The sequence below is a fragment of the Meleagris gallopavo genome, chromosome 23 (genome assembly GCF_905368555.1).
Source record: "Meleagris gallopavo chromosome 23, MGAL_WU_HG_1.1, whole genome shotgun sequence".
In the NCBI taxonomy this organism is placed as follows: domain Eukaryota; kingdom Metazoa; phylum Chordata; class Aves; order Galliformes; family Phasianidae; genus Meleagris; species Meleagris gallopavo.
Genome location: NC_139426.1, coordinates 3,628,732 through 3,655,797, shown reverse-complemented (window position 1 = coordinate 3,655,797; position 27,066 = coordinate 3,628,732). Strand labels below are relative to the sequence as shown.

Below are 27,066 nucleotides of genomic sequence, written 5' to 3'. Positions count from 1 at the left end.
AAAGAGACTTTCAAGGTTGTTATTACAAGAGATAAATGAAGGGAAATGGACACTTCCAGCTTGTAAAACAGTGCCTCCTTTTCAAAGCATTGTTTGCATTTTTCAAATCATTAAAAGGAAAGGAAACCAAATAGAAGCTAAGAACAGCTCATTTGGAATTCAACCGGATTCTCTCCCTGCTGTGGAATTTCAGCCTTGTACTGGAAGAAAGGTTGGATGGGGGAGGGCATTGTGCTCAGCAGCACCAGAGCGAGGCAAAGGCTGGCTCACAGAAGCTGCTGGAAAGCTGCTCTCATCCTCAGCTGCTCCTGCAGATCCCACTGCTATAAATACCAGCACTGCAGCTGGCATCCTGGGAGAGCAGCATGCCGGCAGGCTGTGCATCAAGTGGGAGCAAGCCGAACCACACAGCTCCAGCCACCCACAAAGCTGAACCAAAACACCCCAGGACTCCACTGCCATTCAATAACCTGACACTGGCCTGCTGCAGAAGCTGGGGGTCAACGCTTGGAGTCGTGCTCAATTCTTCTCTCCTGTGTTTTTTGCTGCAGAATAACACAAACTCATCCCTCGCTTTCTACTTTCACTTGATGGCACCTCCAAAAGCTGCTGGCCTTCTGCAAAGGTTGTTTTGACCTTCAGTCACATTGCCAGCACTGCATTAAAAGAAACCTGGGGAGGCTGTTCCACCAGTCTTAGTAGTTTAAAAGATTCGTGTAGTGAAAATGTTGGATTATTAAAAGCAGTTCTCACTGCAAACAGAAATAACAGAAATGCAAAGAAAATTGCCTCCATCTTCTCCTTGAGCCAAGCCTGCATTCAGGCCTTCCCTTGCCTCCTGTGGGACTTGGAACAAACGGAGTAACTGACATCAGAGGAGATCTTCAAAGAACTTCAGTAAACTCCACTTCTTTCACTTGTCTTTCCAATCACTTCCCAACACAACCTCTCCTGCAAGGCATCTTCCCCAGGACCCACAGAACTGCCTGTGTTGACAGTGTCTGTGTTTGCGTGGTAGCATTAACACACTGAACAAGCACTCATTCACGGACAATTCACTGTAACCACAGTTATGAGCATTTACAGACCAGGAAAACCTGGGCGAGGCTTAAGTGACTTTACTCCACGAGTTTATCTTCCCAACACAACCTCAAGAGGCAAACATACAGGAACAGAAGCAAGCTGTATGCAGAAAACAAACTAAACAAGATGAGCTGTAAGAACTCATGCCTGCTCCTTGGCAGGCACAAAGCATATCAGAAATGGGCTCATTTTTGCTGATACCTACAATCAGTCACTTGAAGAAAATAGATTGAGAATCAAAACTGAACTCTCCCACCTACACTGTCTCATTTGCGGATTTTAAGTGGAGGAAAAACGTATTTAGGTAAGACAACTCCCACAAAGTCCCTCACTTGCCTTTCCTACCTGTGTAGCAGTCACTACACAAATTCCCACACTACTTTGCTACCCTCAGTGCCAGCCTAAATAACAGCCAGTTTCTCATTAAGGACTTCTCCCATCAGGGATTTAAACCAAAGGTTATTTCCATGATACAAACTCTTTAATGAAACTATCCAAACCACAGTAATGGAAGGCTACTTCAAAAGAAAACCAACTTGCTGTTATTACACAATAGCATTTCTTTTCCATTCAGTGTGCCTTTTCATTCAGAAAAGACTCAAAAGTTAAATGAGAAAGCAAAAGATCAGCAAATTCTAGTTGGTTTTGTTTTTCACCTTTTGGAGTAGGCTTCTTTGCATGTGGTTAATAGATTTTAGAGACACATAATGAAAACAAATCATTAGAAATAATAAAAAAAAAAGTTGTATTTTGTCCCTCAAGCTCTATAAATTAAACTCAGAATGCCTTACAAAGCTTTTCTGCCACCAAGGACGCCTGCTTGAGAACCCAAGTTGCCATCTGCCTACAGCAGCAGCTGTGACTATTGTTCCTGGCAGACGGGGCTGCTCCACTGTCCCTACTTTCATTAAGTACAAAATACCTTAAGCAGTCCACAAAAAAAACTTTTGAACATCACACAGCTACAGAGAGCAACGCCGAGTTAAAAGCCCCAAACAGGCCATCATCAGAGCTGGCCTGAAGGGCTGGCTGCACTCCCACCTTCAGATACACCTCGGCTGTGCAGGTGCACTTGGCACACACTGCTTTCACTGGCACCCACAGGTTGCAGTGCACTCAGGACACCAAAACCTGTTTTAATTCATCACGACCAGTTACAGAGAACATCCAAGTAAAATAATTCCTCATTTCCTTCCTTCACCATGCTTTCCTATATGCTTGTTCAGCTTTTTAAAAGACCAGGCCATTAAGACACAGCTACCCAAGGCTACCTGAGCAGTCCTGCACTTGCTAACTTGAACCTCTGCTTCACTTTAACTTTTATTGACGTGTTGTTCTTTTTAATGGACAGCAGGCTTATCAAAAACAAAACCAAAGCACCACAAGACCACCACAGCACTGGGATGCTCTCTGAACACACAACAGTTCATCCTGACTCTATGATTCAATCACCATGGGAGCAGCTGCCCATGTTGTTCACATTTTATCTATTCGTTTTTGAAATCTAAGAACTGCTGATAGAAAATACTTTCAGATCTACAGCTCTCCTCTTACCCCATCTATTATGCAGCAGGATGGTTTTCCACTCATAAAAACAATAATTTAGGAAAAGGACTGACTGCTGAGCACACTGCAGGTAAGATGCATCGATGTACACCATTCTGAAGGCAAAATTAAAAAAGCAAGAGATAAAGATAAAACATATCCAAACAAGATACGCTGACATCCAGAGGTTCAAGATCTGCCATTGAAATCTTATTTCCAAAAGCCACTGGTGAGTTTAACCTCAAGCACGTTAAGCCATCTATCCAGTAAACTAAAGAAATACAAAAGCAGATAATCTTCCAAATTTAGAGACTGCCAAAACGAAAAGGAACTGTCTCAAAGATAAACTGCAGAAGCTCCAGTCTGCTTCAGTACTGTGTGGGATTTTAATCAACAAAACACCATCACAAAAGCAACTTGAAAGTCCGATATTAAGTTTCATATGAAAATTTTCTATCTGCAATAGCAGCAGAAGGAAGGAACAATGTATTACACAGTGTAAGGACTGCCAGCAGAGAGATCACCCCAGGGAGTTAATTATCAATATAAGAAGTCTTCAGAGCCCATTAACTTTTCCCTCCAGGCACTCGTATCCCTCACCAGGAAGCCCAGCACTGCTGACTGACCCAAGGGCAGTGCTCCAAACAGCTACGCTGTGCCCTGACCCAGAGGGTCTGTGTGCATGGGTTTCTGGGCACAGGTTTGTACTGCTGGCTGCCTCTGTACAAGGGGCAATAGATGTGCCCTTCAGAACTGAAATCCAAAGGAAAACAAAGCATTTAGGTCACCTGAATCTGTGTGCATAGCAAATGCTTTTAAAAAGTCTTGATTTTTTCCTAAGGTTCCAGAAGTTACAACAAAAAACAAGGATGCTCTTTCTTAAAAGAAGTTCCTCTCAGGAAATGTTTCATCTTTCGTTTGCTTTGGTTTTTATCTAATAATTTGATGGTAACACTATGTTGTCTTTGGAAATCATTTCACATTCACTGATTAAGTCCTTCAGTAGTAGGATTTTGCTGTTCCTAAACTCCCATGTTTAGGAATCCCACTATTGTCTTCCATTCTACCCTCAGTTCTCCCATTTCCACTGCAGAACTTCTGACAGCATGATTCAAACGGATACCATCTGCAATCAGATATGATCTGAGCAGCACAGGCTTTCTGCCAAAATACCAGCCCCTTAATGCAGTCAGCACATGTGACTTCAGCTGGACTGCAGAATTTCATTCCTGCAACGTATATTTCAAAAACAGAAAGACACAGTGATGCACTCTGACAATTCTTTAAGTGCAAGATGCTGCAGATCGCCGCCTTCTGCAACTATAAAGAACAACAAAGAAGTCAGAAAAATCAGTAGAACAAACAAGCAGGGTGTGCCAAGTACTGGTTTCAAAGTTTCCATACACTGCCTTCTTCAGAGGGAAAAGCAGAAGCCCTGATCACTCAGGGCAAAAGCACTTCTTGCAGGAGCACGACTGCATTCATTACATTCAGCTTTAGATACTTCTGCATATTTCATTAGTTCAGTTATTGAGCCACAGCCCACACATTCCTGTACGTTTCTACCAGTGCACAAAGCTACTTAATTAAAGTTTAAACTACGGATAAGTTGAAACAGAAATGCTTAGTTATTAAGAGTATATAATAGCATCTAATGAAGAAAACTACTGTCTACAGCTGCGTGCTGTATTTCTCCTCAAAGAGGGCAATGTGGGGAAGAACAGCAGACTGACAGACTGCTGAAACTGATGGTTCCTTTCCCACAGCCTGTAATAGCCCTGATGACTTCAACCTGACCATCTGTCCTACCACCCATCTTGTATCACAGCCATAGGACTCGAATAAAAGGCCACTGATCAAACATTTCCAGAACACAAAATATAGCAAAAGCCATACATAAGTTTCCAACTACATAAATCCTGAAGTGTTTTCCTCCTTTTGAAAGCTGATGCAGTTTCTTGGGCATTCAAGAGCCTCTGCAGTGCAATTCCAGCACTGAGAAACAGAACTGGTGTTTTTGCCCTATCAGTTGACAGATGGACAGAGATTCAGTGATCACCCCTGTCATTGTACCACAAATAGTTTCCACAGGCTCCTGGAGTTCAACAATCCTGAGCTTGTAAAATGATTGCTGTCACATCATGACAGCAATACGAAAGCCTACTGCAGAGGCACCCAGCAGTGCTGCTGTATTTCAGAGCTTGGTGGCATTTCCATAATGAATGCCATCTCATGGTATCCACAGTTCTTCCCCTCTGCACTGTTTTGGCCTAAAAGTTGGCGGGCAATGTCTGGATGCAAGGATCTGTTTCTACAACAGATCACTGCTAAACGTTTCTTTTTTCCGCTCATTTTTAATGGAAACTTGAAAATCCAATAAAAATTGTTTTGCCAGCAACATTCTACATGGGGCCTAAAGATAAGAGTTTATTGCACTGAAAAGCAAGGAGTCTTTTCTGCATGACGCCTCACTTTCAATGAAAATAAAACACACCATACATGATTTAACGACGCCACAATCAGATGTCATTGCAGAAGCAGGCCAAAGTACAACCTTAGATAAGAAAAAAGAAGTGAGGAAGCCTGAATGCAGCCTCCTTTTTATTAAAAGGCATGAGTAAATACTCAAGTAATCAAACAGTGGAGTAACTCAGTACTCTTGGAATGCTAATTCCTTAGGTTATGGACAAGAAGATATTACTTGATTACTTGACAGTAAAAAATACAGTAAGAAGAGTATGTGACACTGCAGAAAATGGTATCTGAACTGCCTTGACCTTCTGAAGCATAAAAAAAAAAAATCAATCAATGGTGTGTCCATGTTCAGTTACTCCAAGATGAGTCTTACCCTCCAAATTTGACCCAGAATAACAATTTAATAGTCTTAATTTCTAACAAATTAAAAGTGTTAAGTCTTTTATTTTGCCATCTAGACTGGAAAGCTTAAAACTTAAAGGGAATTTCTCCTCTGTTTTCTCACTCATACTATGCTCCATGATACAAGCACTGATTGCCAAATATGCACACCAGGAAGGAAAGCAGCAGACTCAGGCAGGAACCACACCACAAGAATTATGATAGAGTGGCCTGTAACATACTTCTACATCTGTCATTCCAATATAGACAAAACAAAGAGGTTTTCACTTGGGTATCCTAATCTTTCTGCAGAATTCACAACTGCTCACAAGCAAACACCATGAACAACAACATCAAACTTGTGATTTATGCTTTCTAGTTAGATTTTGAGATAGTTTCATTTGCAACAGTCTCAGAAGACATGAAGGTCCACTAAAACAGTAATTCTAGATGCTGTAAAGTACACACTAAGGAGTTTAGACTGATAAAAAGAAGAGGATTAATCAGGGAGAGAGAATAGGGAGAGGCCTTTCTGTGCTTAAATCAACTTACTGGTAGAATTGCCTTGCATCTGGATGATACATTTGGATTCTTTGCTGGTTTCTCGAGAGTTGAAGGGCCGGACCCGAACAGCCACCTTCACAGAAGCCCCCGACATTCTGGCTGCTTGTTGTACAGCCAAGATATTACGTGGAAGAGGTCACAATCCTTCAAGTTTACCTTCTTGCTGGCGTTTTCTAAAAAGAAAAAAAGTAATTTGGTTATTTACAACTCCTGCATTCACTGTGCTGATAAAAAAAAAAAAAAGGGTTGTACAAAATAGCTTGACTTTAAATCCTCCCTGCAAACACCCTTCCCATGCAACAAGCTGCTACTTCAAAGCCATAACTGGAAATACACTTAACAGCACCTGCATGCTGTCTCCCTATTCAAAAGTTTCTGTCATCCAAGGCAGCTCTTTTGAAGCATATAAGCAGATTTGTTTTCATTGCTTGGTTTTCTTCCCAGAAAGAAAGGGGCGCTAATACCAAATGGAAGATCTGGTTGCAACATGTGTTAGGCTTAACCTAACAAAGATAATTTTAGCAGTAAAGATACAGCTGCTTAGATTTCAGAATGAGCTAGCTGCCATCTACCACATAGCTATGTTCCCTAGCTGTCAACTCTTGCTGCCACAAAGCATTAGCAATATGAGTAAAACCAACACAAGTGTGATGAGACGTCCCACGCTGACTCTTCATACACCCCAATCCAGACAAAAGGGTGCAGCAATCAACCTTAAAGAACCCTCTGCACTCCTGGGAATCTTTTTCCCAAAGGAAAAAAAAAAAAAAAGGAACTCATTAACTACTTGTGTATCTAGTGATTAGAGGGCTATTCCATAGGGATGAAGAGGAATCAAAAATTATTGCCTTCAGGTAAATATTACTATCTCTGTCTCCCACAAATGTTCATCATTGAGTTCATCTTCATTTACTATCAAAGCACTTGTCCAAATGCTACCTGCCACATCTCATGATGATGCACTTCAGTAGGGAGCAAACTATTCATCACATCCACAACCCCAACCTCAAGGCACATCCACCTGATACAGTTCTGCAATGTACAAATAATAATGCTTGGTTCAATTGCACTGCACCCAAACAACCCCTCCCATTAGAAGAAGAAAGTTTTGCATCTAGTTTACCATTAAGAAGTCTGACATAATGCCACATGATACTGTAAGTATTGAAGTTTAGGGCTCAAGAACCAATAAGACAGATTTCAAAAAGAAGGCATCAAGGTCTACTAAAAAACAAAGCCACCACTGTGGCTAGGAAAGTATCCATGCCATAGCCTGGAACCTGGAAGGCTACATTGAGAAGGCATGATGATACAATGGGTTTACCCATATATACAAAGATCTGCCACGGCCATTGCTGAAGAAAGGATTGAGGGATCAGGTGAATCTGGTTGTACTCACAGAGCCATCCCTACCTCGAACCCCAGTGAACACAGACACAACTCTACTCTGCACTAGTCAGCATCCAAGACCTGAAAGCTTGCTCCATGGCTTGCTGTACTCCGCACAAAGAAACACCCACGTCATGTAGTCATAATGCTACAAGATCACAAAGCATACTAGCAGATCAAAAGCAGTTCAGCTCTGCTGTTCTCCAGCTGGTAGGTAAATGCTCAATTCAAGCGATGACATCTTCACACAGGACAAGATCTTGATAAAACCGCATTACTTCATTAATGCCATCACATGGTGGAGATGGAAATTAAATTACTCCACCAAGCAGAAGCAGCAGAAGAAAACATTTCTTATTCCAGCAGGTACCAGAGGTCTCTCAGCAGACTACAAGGTTTGGAAAACCCACAGGAACAAACCAACAGAATTTCAGTGATATTGCAGTGACACAGCAAAGTGGTATAACGAGTAGTTCCAAGGCAGTCAGTTATTACAGCTCTGCATCTCATCATTTAGTAAGAGATGAAGAAGTTGCATTACAAACTTAAATAGACTACAGCAAAGAGGTAATGGGAATGAATTGCATGATTTGCAAAGTTTAAAGGAGATTCTGTGGGCGTTTCACAGAGGTTAAGTATTACTAAGTGTGTGTGTGTGCCAAGTTTACACCTTCATTATCACCTTCTGATTATCTCCCAAGTGGAAATGATGCTCTCCCTTCCTAATTCCATCCCATGTAAGTACCTGTGCCCTCGGGAGAGCTAAGGGACAGACTAATCTGGGTACAGCCTGGTGGCATTACTCAGCTGACCCTGAGAATTGCTGCTAGAGCACAGGAGCATTGCCACACACGGCCAACTCAATGCTCTGCATCCAAAACACAACTCAAGAATCCTATCAAATTCAGTCTCTGTTAACGCCAAGTTCACAGCACTGTGACCAACTCCAAGCTCAGGAGTTTTCTTCACCAGGCTACAGAAATAAAAGGGGCTGCAGAGTGTCCATAGGGTGTGCTACAGCACGGGACAACAGAAAACTGGTGGCTGATTTCTAAGGGCTTGGATTATGGAAAGGCCACCCAACATGGGCTGGGTGGGTGATTCTCATCTTCCTTTCCCCCAACTACCAATATTAACATGAAACCCATGACAAGGACCAATAAGTGGAGGTAAGGGCAATAATGAAGAGATGTGGAAACAACACAATGTGCTCTTATAACAGCAGTTATGAAATTTAAGGATTTTCCCTTCATACTGAAAAGTCCCACATCCGAAGTTGTTTACGTTACCCTTCCACAAAACACCTCTTAAGGTACTGCTTCTATCTCTGCAGGTAACCAACACACACAGGAAGCTGGAAAACACGATGGAGTGGAAGAATCATCTGCTTTTCAAGAAGTTGTGTGCACCTCAGAACCACAGCTCAGATCTGCTGGACTAATTGCTGCAAGCAGCTGCTTTTTCAAGAGAAATTTACAACCAAACACAACAGAAAGTGCTCCTGATAAATGCCTGGTCTATGAGATACATTTGGCTAAAGCAGAAATGGGAAGTGGGGATTCAGAGGAGCCATCAGAGACAACTTGGAGGCATCACTGATTTAACAGCTCAGCAAAAGGAAGAACTAAGGCTGTAAATAAGATAGCCTATAAAAATATCTTAGTGGAAGGCATAACTGTATCTGCTACTTAATTCTATCCTATAACCATCCTGCAGGGCAGCATCCAGCTCTCACAACCGGCCAAGGGAGTTGTGAGAGCAACACGGTGCCATGGGGAGGCCCTGCAAAGAGAGAAGGAGCGAGCAGAGCTCTCACCTCACACAAACTGCTATTGGCAAATAGCAATCAAGGGACGAGTAAAAAAAATTATCATCTACTGTTGGAGTAAGCAAAATTAAATAGATGCAGTCGGGCACTTTATTCTTACACACAGCAGAACACATTATGGAAAACAAAGCTCCTGGCTCCTGGTAATACAAGGCCATGTAATGCTAGTTACCTCCAACAGCAGTAACTGCCAGAACTGCTTTCCAAAGTGCCTGGCAGCAGAGGGAAACTGCAGCTCCAGGAACGCATCCTGCTGCATGATAAGCAGCTGACTGACCTGGAGGTTTGCTGTGCAAATCCTTTGTCTTGCACAATAGCCATCTTGGATCTCTCCTCTTCTACCATATCTTCAAAAATACCCAACAAACAACAGAAAAGGAGCTTAAAACATACATACATTAGGCTAGATCTGTACAATACTGAATCAAAAGCTTCTCCCTTCTACTGTTTTTTAACCCTTCAGACTACCAGAAGCAGTCACAGGACAGTCAGGGATGGCATCAGAACAGGATTCTTCAGCACGGCAATGCAGTGCCAAAGCAGCACAGGTCACCAGCAGGTACAGCCTCACCACCAGCAGCGCTTTCCCCAAGTGCTATCATCCCCACTCCTGTCAAACAGCAGCTGGAGAACAACACGCTGACTGCGGAAGCAAAACATCCTCTCAGAGCGCCTTAAGCAACCTGACTGTGCTGTCACTTCAACCCACAAAAATCAGCGCTCTCAACAAACCGCACACCGAAAATATGGGGAACCAATTCCATGAGTAAACACCACATTCACAACCAGAGAACACGAGAAGGACATCACCAGCGGCTGCACACGCACCGGCTAAACGACAGCCTTGTTCTAAGAGCTGTAAAGAAGCGCAGAGCACAAAACCAATGGCACTAAAACACCAAAACCAATAATACACTTCCGAAGGTACCAACCCTCTTTGGTATGCTCCTCTAAAATGGCACACACTCACTTTTGTTTCACTCACAGTTCTGCCCCTTCTCACAGCTGGACAAAATCCCAACTTGCAGATGCCCATGGATTTCTGATGCTCACAAGAACACCTCGCTACACAAGGTTTAGTTTCAATTACAAGACAACTAGCCCCAGGACCACGTATTTTTCCAGGCTTCCCATAAACCTTTTTTTTTCTTTTAAAGTTCATAAACCTTTTTTTTTCTTTTAAAGTTTACTGACTCGTCATAACGTTTTATAAAGGCCTTCACCACACGGAATTACACAACAAGGCAAAACAAGTCCACGTTGTACAGCTAGAAATAAACTACAACTGGTTTTTCAAGGTTCGTGTTTCCCAGAAGTACCATGGAGTACTACAGAACACTGCCTAGGAGCAGTAAGAAGAGACACAACTTCAGCAGTAAGTGAAGATGTGTAACACAGCCCGTGGGACAGATTTAGAAGAACAACCTTAAGAAAATGAAGCTGTCTTGCATATGTTCCTTCTAGGCTTCTAAGGCTGCTGTTCGGGGTGGAATGAATCATTCTGCATCTTGAAAAGGATCTACCAGTTGTGTAGCTTTCAGTGTTTGCTCTGTATGAATCCAACAGAGGATCGAGAAAGGAACTGTATGAGTGCTTGATGCAATACCCCACTGGCAGTACCCACGCATCTGGTGAGCTCTGTCAGCACAAAAGCAAAGCCTTCATATTAATTTTACACTAGACTATTACAAAATGATATCCACCACCCACCAAGTCCTACAAGTCGCACACCAAGGTTTCATTGTTATAACGTATCATTAAACAAATCACCTGGATCCCTTGTCTGTTTTCTGCTATTCACTCCGCCAAACACAACCACATTGGTCAATCACCACTTATGATCTCAAAGCACCTGCAACTACACTTGGGCCTCCACCCAAATGCATAAATAAACATTGGAACCTCATTGGAACCTGGAACCTTGGATGCATTCTGAAGTTCTGAATCAATTCAGAATGTATTGTTTTTTTTCTGAGATTGTTACAAGCAAAACAGGGGTTTAAAGGGTCAAAATTTTATTTACATCATCAAGTGTTTGTAACCAATCCAAAGCTGTTACAAAAACAAGGTTCACACACACAAGTATTGCTTTTATTCAACAGTCAACCACCAAGTCCTATCTGGGCAAGAAACAATATGAGATGCCTACCAGCCTACCAGAAAACGTGCCAACTTTTAAACAGAAAAATTGCTTCCTACATGTGTAACTTAACCACACAGCAGCTCTAAAGAAAGGCAAGGAACGGGCCCAGAGATTAGTGTGTGGAAAGTGAGCAAAACAGCTGTTCAGAGCAGCAGGGGTTGCCAACAGGGGGGCGGCGGGGGATCCAAATTTAGGTCCCCCTCTGAGGATCGGGTAGTGCTGATGGTCTGACATATCAGCTGAACTCACACACCGCAAATCGCTGCCCTGGGACTTTGCTACAGAGCGGTAACGCTGGACAGAAGAGGTGCAGAGTCAGATGGTATAAACATGTGGGGAGGAGATGGAAATGAAGAGAATGCTCTTTGAAAACAAACAAATAAATAAATAAACGGCACAAATGTCTTTCAGGGCTTGATTCCGCGATTCAGAGAGCAGACAGAAAGCAGCCGTCAGCACGCACTGAACGTCCATCAGCACGCACTGAACGCCGCTCTCCGTTTCACCCCCCCGTTCTGCCCACGATGCCAGTCCCGGCCCCCCGCCTGGGCTCTGAGCGCCGGCAGCTCCCCAGCCCAACATGGCTGCCTCGAACCGCACCGCGCTGCAGCCGGGGCAGAGCCACTACCTGGCGCTGCTCAGACACAAGGCGGGCGCCCTGGAAGCGTCATCCATCCATCCACTCACCCATCCATCCACCCCCGCACCCCTCCGGCTCCGCACACCCCGCAGCCGGCATAAGGGCCGCGCCCGCATCCCGAGTAGCGACGCTGAGCCCGAAGGACGGCGAACCTCGGTGACACCCGCGACGCCGGGCGTGGAAAAGGCCGCACCGCCGGGGACGGAAGCGCGGCCGGGATGGAACGCCCGCACAGACACCAGTGAGGCGGGGCCTTGCGGCGCTGCCCCGACGGCTCCGGGCCCCGCGCCCGCCCCGCTCGCCGAGCCGCAGCCCACCCGCGGCGGCCCCCGCTCCCCCCGCCGGGCAGCGCGTAAACAAGCGGCCTCCGCTCCGCATTACGGCTCCCGGCGGAGCTCTCCACCCCCCTCCGTCTCCCCCCGCGTCGCCGTTGTGCCGCTCTCCCTCGGCGCCGAGCGCCCCTCACCTGCGGACGGCCGCCGCGGGGGTCCGAGGGTAGCGGGCGGTGCGGGGCCGCCGGCGCTGTCAGCGGCTGGGGTGGGAGAAGGAGCGCAGAGTGGGGCGGGGGAAAGGGAAGAAAGCGGCCTCCCCCATCACAATTCGCCGCCTCCGCCGAGAGGCCCGCCCGCCGCCGGGAGAGAGCGAGAAGACAGCGGGAAAGGAAAAGGGAGAGAGGGAGGGGAGGGAGGAGAGAAAGGCCGCGGGAGGGAGAAGCGGCACAGCGGTCCGCTCCCGACCGCGCCGCTCCCACACTGACAGAATCGCGGCTCTCTGCACGCGGCCCCGCCTCCGAGGGGGAGGGTGAAACGTCTTCCCAGCCAATAGCCGCTCTCCGCTGCCCGCGCTGCCCCGTTGTTGACCAATCGCCACGCGCGGGACGACCGCCGCCCGCCCCTCTAGCTGCCAATCATCAGCCTGACACAGCTGCGAGCCAATCGCAGCTCAGAAATACCCGTCCTCAATGGAAGGCTCCGCCTCCCGAATCAATCCCTCCGCGATCCTCGGGACGAACGGGATTGGCTCCTCCGCCGACGCACCAATCACAGCTCGTGGCAGAATCCTCCTCCGCCCTCTTTTAATCCGCAAAGAGCGCCGTGAGGGCGCGTCCTCACCCCGCCCGCCGTGAGGGCGCGTCCCCGCCGCTGAGGCAGTGCCCGCCTCGGGGCATCCCGCCAGCAGCGGGCGGGGTTTCCCATTTCCACCATTATAACATTTTCTGAGATATTCAGCGTATATCACTCTTCTCTAACGCAAGCGGTTAAATTAAGTAATATTCTCACATCCTGCTATTAGGAGCCTCGGTCCACCCTCGCTGCCAGAAGCAAACAGCTGACTCAGATGTAAATGTTGCCATTTCCCCAGTGTAAATTGTGATGAAGAACCAATTGCACTGTATTGTACCGCTGCCTGCACCAAACTCATCCTAGCAATTCCTCTAACCTCGGCCATGTGAAAATGCTTCTATTTCTTCCTTTTGTAGAAGGTTAAGGGAAACAACCCGAATTTCTTCAAACAAACCTTTTATGTGGAGCAATTGAATGCTTGATACGCTTCAGTTTAGCACACTAACAAAAACTTCATGTTTACCCACAGAGCTAATCTCTTACTGAACACTCATGAGAGTTTTCATGCAAAAAAAATCATTACCTCTTCATTAAAAAAGACAAAAAAAAAAAAAAAAAAAGCCTACTGAAAAGGTATAGCTTGCTACGTACCATCCTACCACATTATAAACCTTGATGGATTTGGGTGCCGAATAACAGCTGGAAAATGACAGCATAGCTGGCTTTGTCCTGTGACTTTCAGAGGAGAAGAAGAGAAAGATGTGAATTTGTGGGAGGGATTTGTAATAGGGAGCTAGAATAAGCATAACACACATTCCTCTGTTCCAACAGGCCATGGAGATGAAAGCTCTGGAATGCTCCCAGCATCCTTGGGAAAAAAAAATAATTTAACTTAAAATTCCATACTCACAGCACGGGATATACACAACCTAACCAAAACTTCCCCTGAGGCCTTGGCACCAAGATTCAGTCTATTAGGAAAATTCATTAATTTGAAGTACTGCTAACACCTGTGTTCGTTTTTCCACATCGAGATGTTTGTTATCAGCAGGTCCTAACTCACAATCAGTAAGCATGAGTAATGCCACCCAAACGTCTGTACTTTTGCTGCTCTCATTGATTCAAAGGAATGATGGACAAAGGAAACGCTTTCTGCGAGTGTGTATCATCATTTATTGTAGTTCAAGAGTCAGGAACTGAACAGAGGACACAGCGAAAAACAAATAAAAGAAAAACAACCTTTTTTTTACAGACTTAATTTTAAAACACTGTGGTTTCAAATCCTTTTTAAAAAGGAAATTCAAGTATCAGAAGTAGGGGGCAGTAATACAAAAATGTTTGTGAATGTTTTTAATCTCTTTTCTTAAAAAAAAAAGGAAAAAAAAATAAAGAAAAAAAAAATGTAATTCTACATTTCCTGCACCCTTTTTGCTTTGGTAAGGCCAAGCCATGGATACAAACTGGTAAGCAACATAAAAAATGACCCCTGCCCCCAAAAATGCAGCCTCAGAATAAAAGGATCTGCTCTCTGCAGACAAGCTCTAACGGCTCAGAACTGTCACTTAGCATATATTATATCTGCAGCGATAAAAGAATGGATTTTCTTTCTTTAAAAAGTCACTGAAATCCTCGTATTCTCAAGCATCTAATTCTTGGCAGCTGTTGTAATGTATCTCAGTATCAAGGCCTTTCAAAAATACCAGAGCATCTTGATCAGCATAGCGGGACATCTCAGATAACAGAACTTAAAATTCACATGTCAAATCTTTGCCTTTTGCAAATTATCCTCATGTCTTCTAACACCAATTAAAAAAACAAATATGTGAATATGCATAATATAAAAATACGATCCCAAAATTAACACTTTGTTGCAGGCACAGTTATCGCACAGAGTATATTCTTTTGAGGGCAGGGGAATGATTTTGTTTCTTCACAGGGATTTTTTTCTGCATTAAAAAAAAAAAAAGACAGCAGTGCAGGTCTGATGGTTGGAAGAAGGGAGGGAAAGAGGAAAAAGTTATTTTAGCAGCAAAATGTCCAAGGTTCTAACCACAATCAAATTAACGGATATCCGGCTGTAAAAAATAAGGTTGAAGGGATGCTGCCCTGATCCATTCATCATTGCTAAAATAATTCAGCTGTAAAAACTCCAAAACGTGACATACTGAAGGACAGTTTTGTAACATAAGCAACTTCCTAATTTGTCCTCCGTGTTATTGACCATCGTTATCACTTAAATATATGTACAAGATTTAAGCTGCTTTTCTTCTTGTCCACATGCTTCTGGTCGCTACAGCAAGTTATGCCAGTGGGCGTGCTAATCCCATCAGCAGCTTTCCAAGTGTAACTGCCCCAGTGTCAGCCAACAGCCCACGCCCTGCTCTTCCCACTGGTATTGGCGTGCACTGCAAGGGAACTCTTAATGGTCAGCATTCTGCTTGTCTCTCATCCAGGCTTGGATTTGCTCTTTAAGTTCTGGCACTAATAAGGTAAGGAAGAGAAAAAAAAATAATTAACTTGGTAGTTCAATTATTTAGTAATGCTGCTTCTCATGACTAATAGCAAGTCGTTTCCTAGAAACCCAATCAGGAATATCTGCTACTATTTTCTTCTATCAATGGATTTTCTGCACAGCTTTAAGTAAGTGAATTACCCGTTTACCTAACATAACAATATTCATTAGCCCAGTAGTTATGAACTCAAGGGTGGTTCAATTTTATTTTCAGAAAAAGGAGAAATAAGGAATTAAGCATTCCATGCAAGTTGAAATTCAAGAACTGTTAGTTCTAGTGAGGCCTCGGTGCTATCTTCTGAAATTATATGGAACAGAAAATGCACACACGTTGCTTCCCCCATTCAACAGGTCCATCACCAACTTAGAAGCAAGGTTACCTGGTTCCAGCATATTTTCTGTCAGTGTCTGACGATTGAAGGGATCAGTGGAAGAATTCAACAGATGCCTCAGGATGATTGACCTGTCCATAATAGTTCCAGATGGCAACCTCACAGGATCAGTCATCAGAGTGTCCATGAGTGGATCTGAGGACACAATCATCACATTGAAAACAACAGATGAAAGCTTCACCTGAACAGAGACCTACTGCACAGAACTGATACTCAGTCTCCAATCAGCTGTATTGCTGAAGTTACAGAAAATAGGTAAAAGCAGCAGCAAGTTAAAATGAGCAGTGGATTTAGTCCCAATACAGAAAGGGAAAAACAGTACAAAGGTTAAGCATTAGCCATTTTCACCATATTTCAGATTGTTTTTTCCTTACTGTTTTAAACTACAGTGAATGCAGTGAAAACAAGGCTTGGATTGGACAGTGCAGTTCCAGGGGAAAAAAAACAAAACAAAACAAACACCCTTTGTCTCTCTTAATTGGCTAATTTAATCGAAATGGAGAAGGATATAAACCCAGTCTCATACATACTAATACATAATCATACTTAGAAACAAAATAACAAAACAAATCTGTCTTGGTCTAACAATTCAGTATTTAGAAAAATCAACTTGCCTCTGAATTCATCCGGAGCATCGCTGTAATCAATTTCTGCACGGGCATTCTTGGCAACAATCTCTTCCACTTTCTCTGCCAGAAGTTTGAATTTTTCTATTGCTATGGTTGATTTGATTCCAGCCTTTCTCATCTTTGATATGACCTCCTCAAAGAGCTCTTTGCTGTAGGACCTCTACAAGCAAAGCATAAAACTTTGCTGAGCTGCAGTATCCTAATATGCCACAGAAATTCTACAGACCTTTTAATGCTTTTTAAAAACTTCAGAAGGAGGGATCAATAAAACCTCAGATTATGTGAGACAGAAAATCATAATGTACAGAACACTTCATCTAGCACAAAAATATCAGCTTTGGGTTACACTTGTGCTTTTATACTGCTCATTACTACTGTAGAAACTGTTTGGTAGAAAAAAAACACATTAGAAGACAATACCAACTAATCAAAATGGTTCAGGCATTCAGAGAGGCTGACTATAATTATTAGCACTGTTCCTTAGATTAAATATTTGTCTTGTAACATCTGTCCGTATTCTTCACCTCACCAGTCTTGGCCAAAAATATCGCATAAAAGCTTTTTTTAAACCCTAATTCTCCAACCATTGTACATGAAGGCAGCAAAAGAACTGCTCTTTACATCAGCAGAAATACCCTCTCAGCACCTCTTGGGGATCTTCAGGTTCATTAACAGCCCACTTCATCCTGGCTGTTAAGAGAATACCATAGTCAAAAAAAAAGACTGATGCAACAGCTTTCAGGGTTTAACATTCAAGGAGTAGAGGTTACATATTTCATATGCATCTTTCCCCTGAAAGCAGCAGTGTTTATTATTCTCAAAAAGAAACAAATTCAGACCCTGGAGTTGTCTGCCACACAGAGCAGAAGCAGTGCATTTAAATCTTTTGTTGTGGTTGGTATTCTCTCCCACATGGTAGGAAACAACTCAACCGACATATACTGGTAAAGGCATGGCTCTGTATCCCTTGATTTACATTCACATACTTGGAAAAAAAATAAAGCCTCAATTTAAAACAGCTTGAAAACAACAGCTAAAAATGTGATTAAACAGCCCATCCATGGTATAATTGAATAGTGAAGTACATCTTACAAAAATATGCTAACTGATACCATGCAGTTTGTTAGATACTGATGATCTCTTAACTTCTCTGATAATGCACAATGCAATATTAAAAAAAAAAAAAAAAAAAGCACCAGCTCCTCCTAACATGAAAAACAACCCTGCTGCCAAACTAGTAAGACGACTCTTTCAAGCACCAAACCCTTGCTTTCCAACTGGTGCAGCATGCAGCACTCTGCAGGAATTGCCTGCTGCTCACAACTTCACAGCTACGTAGTAGAAAATACAGAGAAACAACTGCCCATCCTGTGGTTTTGACTGAAACAAACATTGCTTTCATCTCACTAAATAACTAAAAAAATAAAATAGGCAAGGTCCTGAAAGCTGCTTATGTTCTACAGCGCCACTTGCTTTTAGCTTCACAATGCCATGTTTTGATTGCCTTTTAATAGTCTAGACAATGTTCTTTTAATAAAAATTGTTATTCAACTTCAGCGCAAGGCTGAGTCTGACGACAAAATGTAATGCAGTGGAACTTACAGGTTTCTACTTTCTTTGGGAAAGGAGAATATGCTACCTGACTCCAAGAAATACCGTTCTCTACTTAGGACACACGGTGCCCACTCAAACTCTTCACTAGCTCAGAGAGAAAAGAACTCTGGAAATAAGCCAGGCTTCGTCAATGTTTTCAGATTCCTGCTAATACGTGCTGAGATTTGCAATGGGAGACTCATCAAAATACTTTTGAGAGATGCTACCATGATCAAGCAGTTTTCTATCTGTTTATTAAACTTTAAATGGCAGTAGCAGTTAACCAGTTGGACTTTTCCTCAAAATTTCCAAATAGTTACTCCCCCCACTTGAATAATTAAGTGGCCCTTCATAGAAAGTGGGTATATGATTTGGAAACTTAGTCTATGAATGAATTTTGGATTGTTAAAAAAGGCTCTTGCTCTCAGCATCAGCTCTACCTTTGTGTGTGTCCTTGGTGAGGAAGCAGAAGGGGCAGTCAGGACACAATCACTTCAGTTTCCCCACTTGCAATTCAAGGCTGGGTACTTCTGCTGCTTTACAATGGGGCTGCAGCTTATAAGCAACTAACAAAATAGGAATTTTCCTCTGTGAAGTGCTATGGAAGTTTGTGGCTCTGCTCCTTTTCAAAACCCCTTGAAAATATACCAATCTACCAAGGGCAGAGAGAATACAGAGATGATTTGCAAAGAAAATAAATTGCCAACACATATGATGGAAACCAGGTGGCAGCATGCAAGTAAAATGAAACTCTTCTAGAGTATTCTGCAAAGCCTTGTTTGTGCACAATGCTGTCACCCAAACCCCCTTATATTTTTGGAGCTCACCTGATCATCAGCAATTGCTTTAGCAAAACGAGCACAATCTAGCTGTAGATAAATATCAGTCAGCTGGTCCAACAGCTTCTTTGGTTCAAACCCATATTTCTCAGGGTTTTCAACTTTTAGGTCACGGCACTTTGGGCCGCATAGCTGCTGCAAGTTAAAGTTCAGCATAGCAGCCAATCGTGGTCCAAGTTCCTATAAGAGCAAAGTAAAACAGACCATAGCACAAAGGCAGTAATAACACAGATTATGATCAGATTTGTATACAGCCAGATCAGGAATTATTAACCAATGTAATTATCATTTCGTAGGCTTGCACAAAGTGTCTTTTCTTTAGGCACACTCTCCATAAAAAAAAATACAAGTAGTGCAAACAGCTCTTGTCTAGAAGAATCACACCACCTCAGTGACTCAAGTAATAACTAAGTAACTTCAAGAGCAAATTTCAATAGAGTTGGAATTGGAGAAAGAAGAGAAGGGAGACAAAGGGCCACCAAACATTTCCAAGGCATTATCCAAAAGAAGAGCTGTTAGAGAAAGTAGGTACTAAGTTAAATCTGAGTAGGACTTACAGGTCTGAGAAAAGGCTTTTGAACCTGCTTGGTAAGGATATGGAACATATCAACAGTTTCTGTTGCCAGGGCAAGATATGAACGAGAGACACGCTCATCCTGAGCCAGCTGCGACTGCCGAGCCTGCTGCTGATCCTAGAAAATAAATATTCAGTGGTTACAAGGTTAAGTTCATAGAATTTCCTTCCTCATCACCAATCAAGAACGAAAACCTTAATGGCCACATTGCTAATCTATGCAGGCAGAAGTACACACTGCAATTCAAGTCAACATAATACACTTTTAACTTGAGACACAGCTTACTTTTTTTTTTTTTTTACCTATTACTAGAGGCTGCACTAACTCTTTAGAATTCTGCAACACTAAAGATGAGTATCAGTGGTATTACAGAAGTCCAAGTTTTATAAGTCTGCTTACATCCCAGAACCACTCCTCACAACTACAAAACCGGGTTACGTTTCCCTTCCATCCAAATGTCAATACTTGAAGAGCAGCTTGAATTCTGAGCCAAGAAAGGTTCTTCCTAGTTTGTGTACCACCGTAAGTAAACGCATCACACTGGAACAATCTGTAGATTATGTACCAGCTCATTTTGTCACTACAGTAATGGCTTTACCTCACTAGCAGGCACCGACAGGAACAAAGGCTTCACAAGAACAAACCAGAATAAATTTAACAAACAAGATCTTTACATTTTCTTTTAAATCGATAACCTTAAAATAGAAATACCTGACATCAGTGAGTCAACACACGTGATTATTGTTTAATCAGGCTAAAATCTGAGCTGCAGTACTTCAGTAGTCTGTGGCAAAGCTACACAGGATCAATGCATTAACAAAATAAAAGCACCATTTTCTTGTAGTCAATCCAACTTGTGAGCAACTTCCAAAACCTCCTTCAAAAACACTTAAGTCCTAATTTCTCCATGTAGGTTTTTAAGTGCACATCAATTTTAAACTTCTTACTATTTCCACTTCACATAGTACTGTTTGCTAGCCACAATATAACTATGCAGAAGGATGGTGGGTTTTTTTTTGTTTGTTTGTTTTTGCAGAATGTCATCCAGAGTGACCACAGCCATACTGACAGCAAGAAAAAGCATTCTGAACTGCTTCTCAGGAGCAGCTCTTTGATGCTGCCTCTTATTTATAAAAAACAAAAAACAAAAAAACAATGGTCTTGTATTAAAAAATTAAAAAAGAAGTAAAGGGCACTTTGAAAAACAGCTCTGTTCACCCTGGGCAGCAGGTCCCATTGTTCTTTATTCTTCATCTCCTCTTGCACTTCATGGATACGTTTTAGGGATTCCAGACTCTCATCCAGCAAGAAAGTTGTGTCATTTATCAGCATGTTGATGTAGCGAACAAACTGCTTCCCAGAGCTGAAAACATTGAAACACAGTTATCACTGCAGAGTAGACGGGTGTGCAGAGCAGACTGCAACCCCAGCAACACACCTGCTGCACTGTATATTCTGAACAATGACCCCATTCCCCAAGCCAAGTTGATCATGGTGTCCAGAGCTCAGCGTTTAGATACACCAGTTCTAGTGGAAGCGCTGTCATTTAAAACACAATGGCAAGTGGCATCACCCATTCCCAATGGCAATGGCCTCCTCAACAGTTCGCATGACAGTAAGCAGCACCATACACAATTTCTTACTCACTTGAACTCTTCCATAAATGTACCATGGTGAGCTATATTCTGCCAAAGGCTTTTGAAAATGGTGCTGATGTGGTAGCGGATCGTAAACTTGTCATAGAATTCACTAGTTGCTCCAGTATGCTCAACATCTGAAAAAGAAAACTGGATCTAGAACAGAAGATCCTAGAACTGAAAATAAGTCTCCCACAATGATTACTGTGCAACACACTACATCTCTCTCCTACTGTTTCCAGTGTGATGACCTTCAAACACCAAGCTTTAAGAGAGAAAATTCCTGTTCAGAAACTTCCACCTTAACATCTACTTACAGGATCACTGTTCACTTCCCAGTTAAGAACCAAACTGAATTCTGAAGAAAAGTGTCAGGAAACACACCTTCTGTTGTATTCAACTCCATTCTGTTCCATGCTCCAGAATTTAAGTAATAACAAACTCTGGAAATTTTGCAGCAAAAGCAGTTGTTTCTAGTAATGCAAAGCATATAAATCTACAGGATTTTCAAAATTAGTTATAAATCCCAATACTCCCTTAGAAAACAAAGCAGCTTTCCAGTTTGGAATCTAAATACCACACAAGCAATAACCACATCGAGATACAGTGCTAAAATTTGTCAATGCACAGCAGACTGTGGAAGGACTCCTGACTGCTGAGCAACAAAACTATGTCTGTCCAAGATCCAAGACCTATCTTGACTTTGATTTTTTGTGTAAGAGGTTCTCAACACCTAACACTGCTTTGTGCCTTATAATTCTTACTACTTACTGTACATTCACATCAGTGAATTGCTTACCTGTGTAAAATTTCATTAAGGAGGGAACTAACAATTTAGTGGAGAGAGGATGATTCTCAATCATTTCAAAGAACTTCTGTGTTCGGGGCTGAACAGCTGGATTGGTCATGAACATCACCTCCACCAGCTTGGCTACTAAATAAGGATTTCGGATGTAATTCTGGTTGCACAGCATCACAACAAGGAACATCACTATGTCCTGAGTACAGGGCTCATAAAGCACCTGAGGAGCATATCTGAAAAAGTAGAGATAAGGAAAACAAAATGAAAAAACCCAGCCCTGTATTCCAAACAATGTTTACCATACACTTTCAGCTATCTCATTAACAACAGGAAAAGCTTAAGTCATTTTTATCATATTTTCCTGCCTTTCTCTATAGACACGACATTATTACTCTTCCAAGAAGTCTTGCCAGCTGTCCACTAGCAGCTGGATTTTAGCCCCAGTTCCAAACATTCTCTTCTGAAATGTGATGAAATCCTCTGCTGCACATAATAGCAGATTTGCTATGGAGTACTGCTACAACAGCACCTCAGGAAAGCAAAAGCAACCACTCCTCTCCTCCTCACGCACCACAGTACAGTCTGAACTTTAAGGCACGTTATCAGGAAGAAAGTAATCAGCTTCAGAACTCCAGGATTACATCCAAATAGTATCCATGCCTTTCTGAACAGCTACAATTAAACAAATGCATTTAATCCCTGTAGGTTTGTAATGGAGGCAGTTTTGTACTACTTAAGCCTTTTTTTTTTCTTTTCTTTTTTTTTTTTTTTTTTTTTAATTAATCTAGTGATAATTAATGTTGTTGACCAGGCTGGGATTGCGAGGTTAGCAACAATTAACCCTATCATAAAATTAAATGGTCTTAAGATCAAAATCATTAAGAAAATTCTTCAGGGCAAAACTGAAAGAGAAAACTTCTGAGCTTGCTTACCTGAGAAGGCAGATCAATATCATGGAATAATTTAGGTTAAAAGGAGGTCAACTAGGCATTATATCTGCAATAATTCCTGCCAACACCATAATCTTAGAAGTTATTAAACAGCATGACAACTACAAAATAGCTAGCAAACTACATTCACACCCTAAGTTATTTGTGTGGACACTCCCTGCCACGGGTAAAGGGTAGAACAGACTTTCTTTAGAAATAACTTTTACTCACTGTACAATAAAAAATAAAAATTCAGCAACATCTTCCACGTAAAACTCTGGCAATGCTGCAAATACTTTCGGAACTTCAAGCGTTAAAGGCAATTTTATGCTGCAGAATAAAAAATACAACAGAAAGGATAGTGAAACTCCTGGGCTAGGCACAAAGCAATATGAGCTCTCTTATGGAGTTCACCTACAAAAAAACATTATAAAAGATGTGACAGATTTTTTAGAAGGTCAATGCCAGTGCTTCAGATCTACTAAACACATCTGTGGGTTGCTTCCCCAACACCCCACATCCTCCAGTTAAACCTTAAACTACAAATAAGACATATTCAATATGAGTGTATGTCACTGAAAAAATAATCAAAGGAACATTTACATAAGAACATAAAGACTAAAAAAAATAAAATAGAACTGCTGAATTAAAGTAGATAATTCAGTAAATAATCTACCATAATATCTTTGATACAATTTACCCCAATGCTCACTTGGGATAGGCGGGATCGAGGATGCGAAGCATCAGTTGGATCACCATGCCATAGAAATTCAGACATCTCCTGAGAAAGTTCTCATCCAGCAAACCAGCATCTGCACAAGCCTTGCACCTCACCAGTTTCTGCAGAAGACGCAAAAAAAATTAATCCAGGACAGGACAACATAATAACATGGCCAATCTTATCCTAACTAAGCAAAGTATTTGTGCATTATGGCAAAGTGTACAGAGGCCCAGAGTTCTATCACCATGCATGGATTGTGCATACAGCTACCCCTAAACAAATCACAACATTATACTACTGCCTTATTTCTCAGGAATAAGGGCTGAATTAATCTTGGCATTATTTGGAGATTTTAAGTCACTATTAATGTTATATATTATCAAACACTACATGAATGCAGTCACAACACATTTTAACAAGCTCACTCAGTGCATAGATTCAAAAGTATCCATTTCAAGAAACTTCAATAGAAAGCTGCACTGAAACATTCAAAAGAAATAAACATACAGAAAGCTTAACAAAGATAATTAGTTTCAACCCAAACCACTCACAAACCTTAAGCTGCGTCTTGCAACGTTTTAGCATCTCCCTGTGTCTGGTAGCCAGAGGAGAATCCTTCCATTGACTTTCATTGTTTTTCAGATCTTCAACAGTCCTGAAAACCATACGCAATCTTTGGTTATCATGACAGAGGGGCTACCTAGTGCCATCTGCAAGGCATTAATCTACTTATCTGCTAAAGAGAGAGGAAAGATTGAGAAAAGTGGGGGAAAAAGCTAATTATAGAAGTTACTCATCATCACAAGACAAATAAATTGCTTTTGCAAATGCAGATAGAACATCTGCAGTGTGCATTCAAATATCCCACATAAACTAGCTCCAACGTACATGCCTTCAAGAGCTCTTCAACACTGCAGCACTACATGGAGACTGCTGCATAGGCAGCATTCTCAACAATTCTAAATAAGGAAAAGTAGTAATTTCTTTTTCAAGCCAAATGTGTAGCTTATTTACAACTAATTCAGCCTGTTTATTTGAAAATATTTTTTTCTTTAAAGTACACTGACTCTTCCTGCCCTGCTTTCTGCAGCTTCTCAGTGTCTTGGCCTGAGTGTGCTTTTAAAACAAAAAATGAAATCACTATGAATGCAATCCAAAAATCCTGTGATGAACACATGGCATTATTGCCAAGGAACATTTACCAAAATGCAGTGAGTGCAATTATAAACAATGGAAAATACTGATGATCCAAAAATCTGTTCTAATTTTAACAGAGTATTCTTCGAGGTTGAGCAAATATAAAAGTCTGTTTGGCTTTACCCCAGGAGAAATGGAAAACAGCAGTATCTTCCTGACAACATCTTAACTTTAACTATTTATAATTTGTAAAATGGTAAACCTCGTGCTAAAATACAGGCACATGGGCAGCACTGAGAATTCACTGCTGAAGCCTTTTTACAGGCTGTACAACTGGTCACTCCCTCCCCCAAAAGCCATGGGAACACCACATGCATCTTCTGGGACACAAAACACTGCACAAGCACAGCTAATACAGTTGTTTCCAGAACTGTAAGTCATCTACCTGCATTCCTTTATCAAATATGTAAATTTCCATGCAATATGCTAAAGAGCTCAGAACATTGATGTCTACACACCATCAACCACACCCCAGATTAACAAGCAAAGTTTAGTCATAAATTCTAAAGCGCTTTAAAGATCAATTCAATTCTCTTAAATAGAATGGTCTTCTCACCAGTTTGAGCTGCCTTGGGTAAGTAATAACCTCCCTGCCACTATTATTTGAATTCCTGATGCAAGCCACAGTCTCATAATGTAAGCAATCTGTAACTGTCAAAAGCATCAGATTAGCAAACAGTTAAGTTTTCTACTCAGCAACAGCTTTACTCAAATTGTCATTGTAATTTCCATCAAGTTTGCAGGACCTACCACTGTGGTGAAATAAAGACATTGCTGGACCAGCAGTGCACTCTCACACATACTATGAGAGAACAACTTCTAACCTGTTGAGTTCCCTGATGGCTCGCAGTCTGCGTATGTACCGACGGCAGCTTGGCAGGATGGAGAGATGATGGGCGTGCAGGGTTAAGAAGAAACATTCAGTTGGGAATTTTGGATCAGAAAATGGAGACGGATCCCTGCCTACAAAACAAGTAAACAAATCAACAGTACAAGTGAATAAATTAAAAATATGAACTGCCTTAAGAGGGGCAAGACCTTAAATTCAATTTTTTTTTAAAGCAAATATGAGTAGACAGTAACAATAGTGCTCTATTAATACAGTACTCACAAAGCTCAGCAATCCAGGCTGTAACATCCTCCATTGTTGCTTTCACTCTCGTCTCATCTGTTGGGAGGTCAATACGACACCTGGGATGAAATATGTACATGGGATCAACCGTTTCCAGCTTGATCTTCATACTTAGTTGCTGCAGTACCCATAGGAAGTTGAGCATAAAACCATCTGTAGACACCAAACGATCATCTGTCTGCAGAGTAAGAAAGCAAATAGTTAAAGATCTAAACTTAGAAGTATAAAGATATTTTCTGCTGCTTGAACAGTATTCAACATAAATCAAGCAAGAATTTAAAGAAAAAGAAGTGAGGAAGAATTTGGATCTGTGTGAAGGTCCTCCTGACAGCTGGAAGGTCATTTAGTCACTTAATGAATTATCTTTCTCTATGGTTCTTATTCAAACAGTCATTCTCATTAACATCAGGATATGGTAATTCTAAGATAGTAAATAGCACAAATTGATCAAGTAGATACCATAGAATCATTTCAGAAATGGGAAACATACTTGAAGAGATGACCGATGGCTTGACCTCTTGCCGTCACAGTACAAAAATCAAAATTCTTCTGTATATCACTCAAGAATCACCACTGAAGCAACCATCTACTGTTATTTACCCACTAACAAGATCCATCTGTCAAAAAAGAGCGCTGCCTTTATTTACCTGCATTTGTGCCTTTTTCATGTTGGTGTTGACAACAGCTGCCATGTAACTGAGAGCTGCCTCTCGAGTTTCACCATTCAGTAAAATACTATGCAGAATCTTGAACAGCTCTTGCTGCAATTCCAAGTAAAAGTTCTGTTAGGTTGCACATACTTCTCACCATTCCTGCTTTCTGTTTTTCTATATTTTTATAGAAACAAATTCCACTCTCAACAACTACTGCTACAATCTTATTTGTCAAGATTATATGGAAACATAAGCTATGACAATAGTTATGTAAAAGAAGCATATGTAAGACTAGTGCACACAACTAAGCAGAAGTTCGGTGGTTTATTTCTTAATTCATCCT

The 27,066-nt window shown here is 41.8% G+C and overlaps 2 protein-coding genes across 11 annotated transcripts in view; both read right to left on the bottom strand.

The window, feature by feature from the left end:
* KIF1B (kinesin family member 1B) overlaps positions 1-12,823 on the bottom strand; it is an 83,317-nt gene extending 70,494 nt beyond the window's left edge. For 4 of the 7 annotated variants that reach the window (XM_085242338.1, XM_085242344.1, XM_085242342.1 and 1 more), the window contains exons 1-2: positions 12,515-12,823; positions 6,037-6,221 (exon numbers count right to left, since the gene is read on the bottom strand). In XM_085242338.1, coding sequence (XP_085098464.1) covers positions 6,037-6,142 — 106 coding nt within the window. In that variant the 5' untranslated portion in view covers positions 6,143-6,221; positions 12,515-12,823. Of the gene's footprint in view, positions 1-6,036; positions 6,222-6,394; positions 6,535-12,095; positions 12,229-12,514 lie in introns of those variants that run through there. The other 3 variants (XM_085242345.1, XM_085242340.1, XM_085242339.1) reach the window with 3 other exon arrangements.
* Positions 12,824-14,261: 1,438 nt separating this feature from the next.
* The window catches only part of UBE4B (ubiquitination factor E4B), a 36,062-nt gene continuing 23,257 nt past the window's right edge, over positions 14,262-27,066 (bottom strand). For all 4 annotated transcript variants that reach the window (XM_085242347.1, XM_085242346.1, XM_085242349.1 and 1 more), the window contains 14 exons: positions 26,718-26,831; positions 26,050-26,248; positions 25,763-25,901; positions 24,297-24,396; positions 23,733-23,860; positions 23,252-23,350; positions 22,089-22,324; positions 21,300-21,426; positions 20,871-21,015; positions 19,635-19,769; positions 19,066-19,257; positions 16,631-16,805; positions 16,005-16,151; positions 14,262-15,593 (listed from right to left, as the gene is read on the bottom strand). In XM_085242347.1, the coding sequence (XP_085098473.1) occupies positions 15,532-15,593; positions 16,005-16,151; positions 16,631-16,805; positions 19,066-19,257; positions 19,635-19,769; positions 20,871-21,015; positions 21,300-21,426; positions 22,089-22,324; positions 23,252-23,350; positions 23,733-23,860; positions 24,297-24,396; positions 25,763-25,901; positions 26,050-26,248; positions 26,718-26,831 (1,998 nt within the window). In that variant the 3' untranslated portion in view covers positions 14,262-15,531. The remainder of the gene's footprint in view (positions 15,594-16,004; positions 16,152-16,630; positions 16,806-19,065; positions 19,258-19,634; positions 19,770-20,870; positions 21,016-21,299; positions 21,427-22,088; positions 22,325-23,251; positions 23,351-23,732; positions 23,861-24,296; positions 24,397-25,762; positions 25,902-26,049; positions 26,249-26,717; positions 26,832-27,066) is intronic.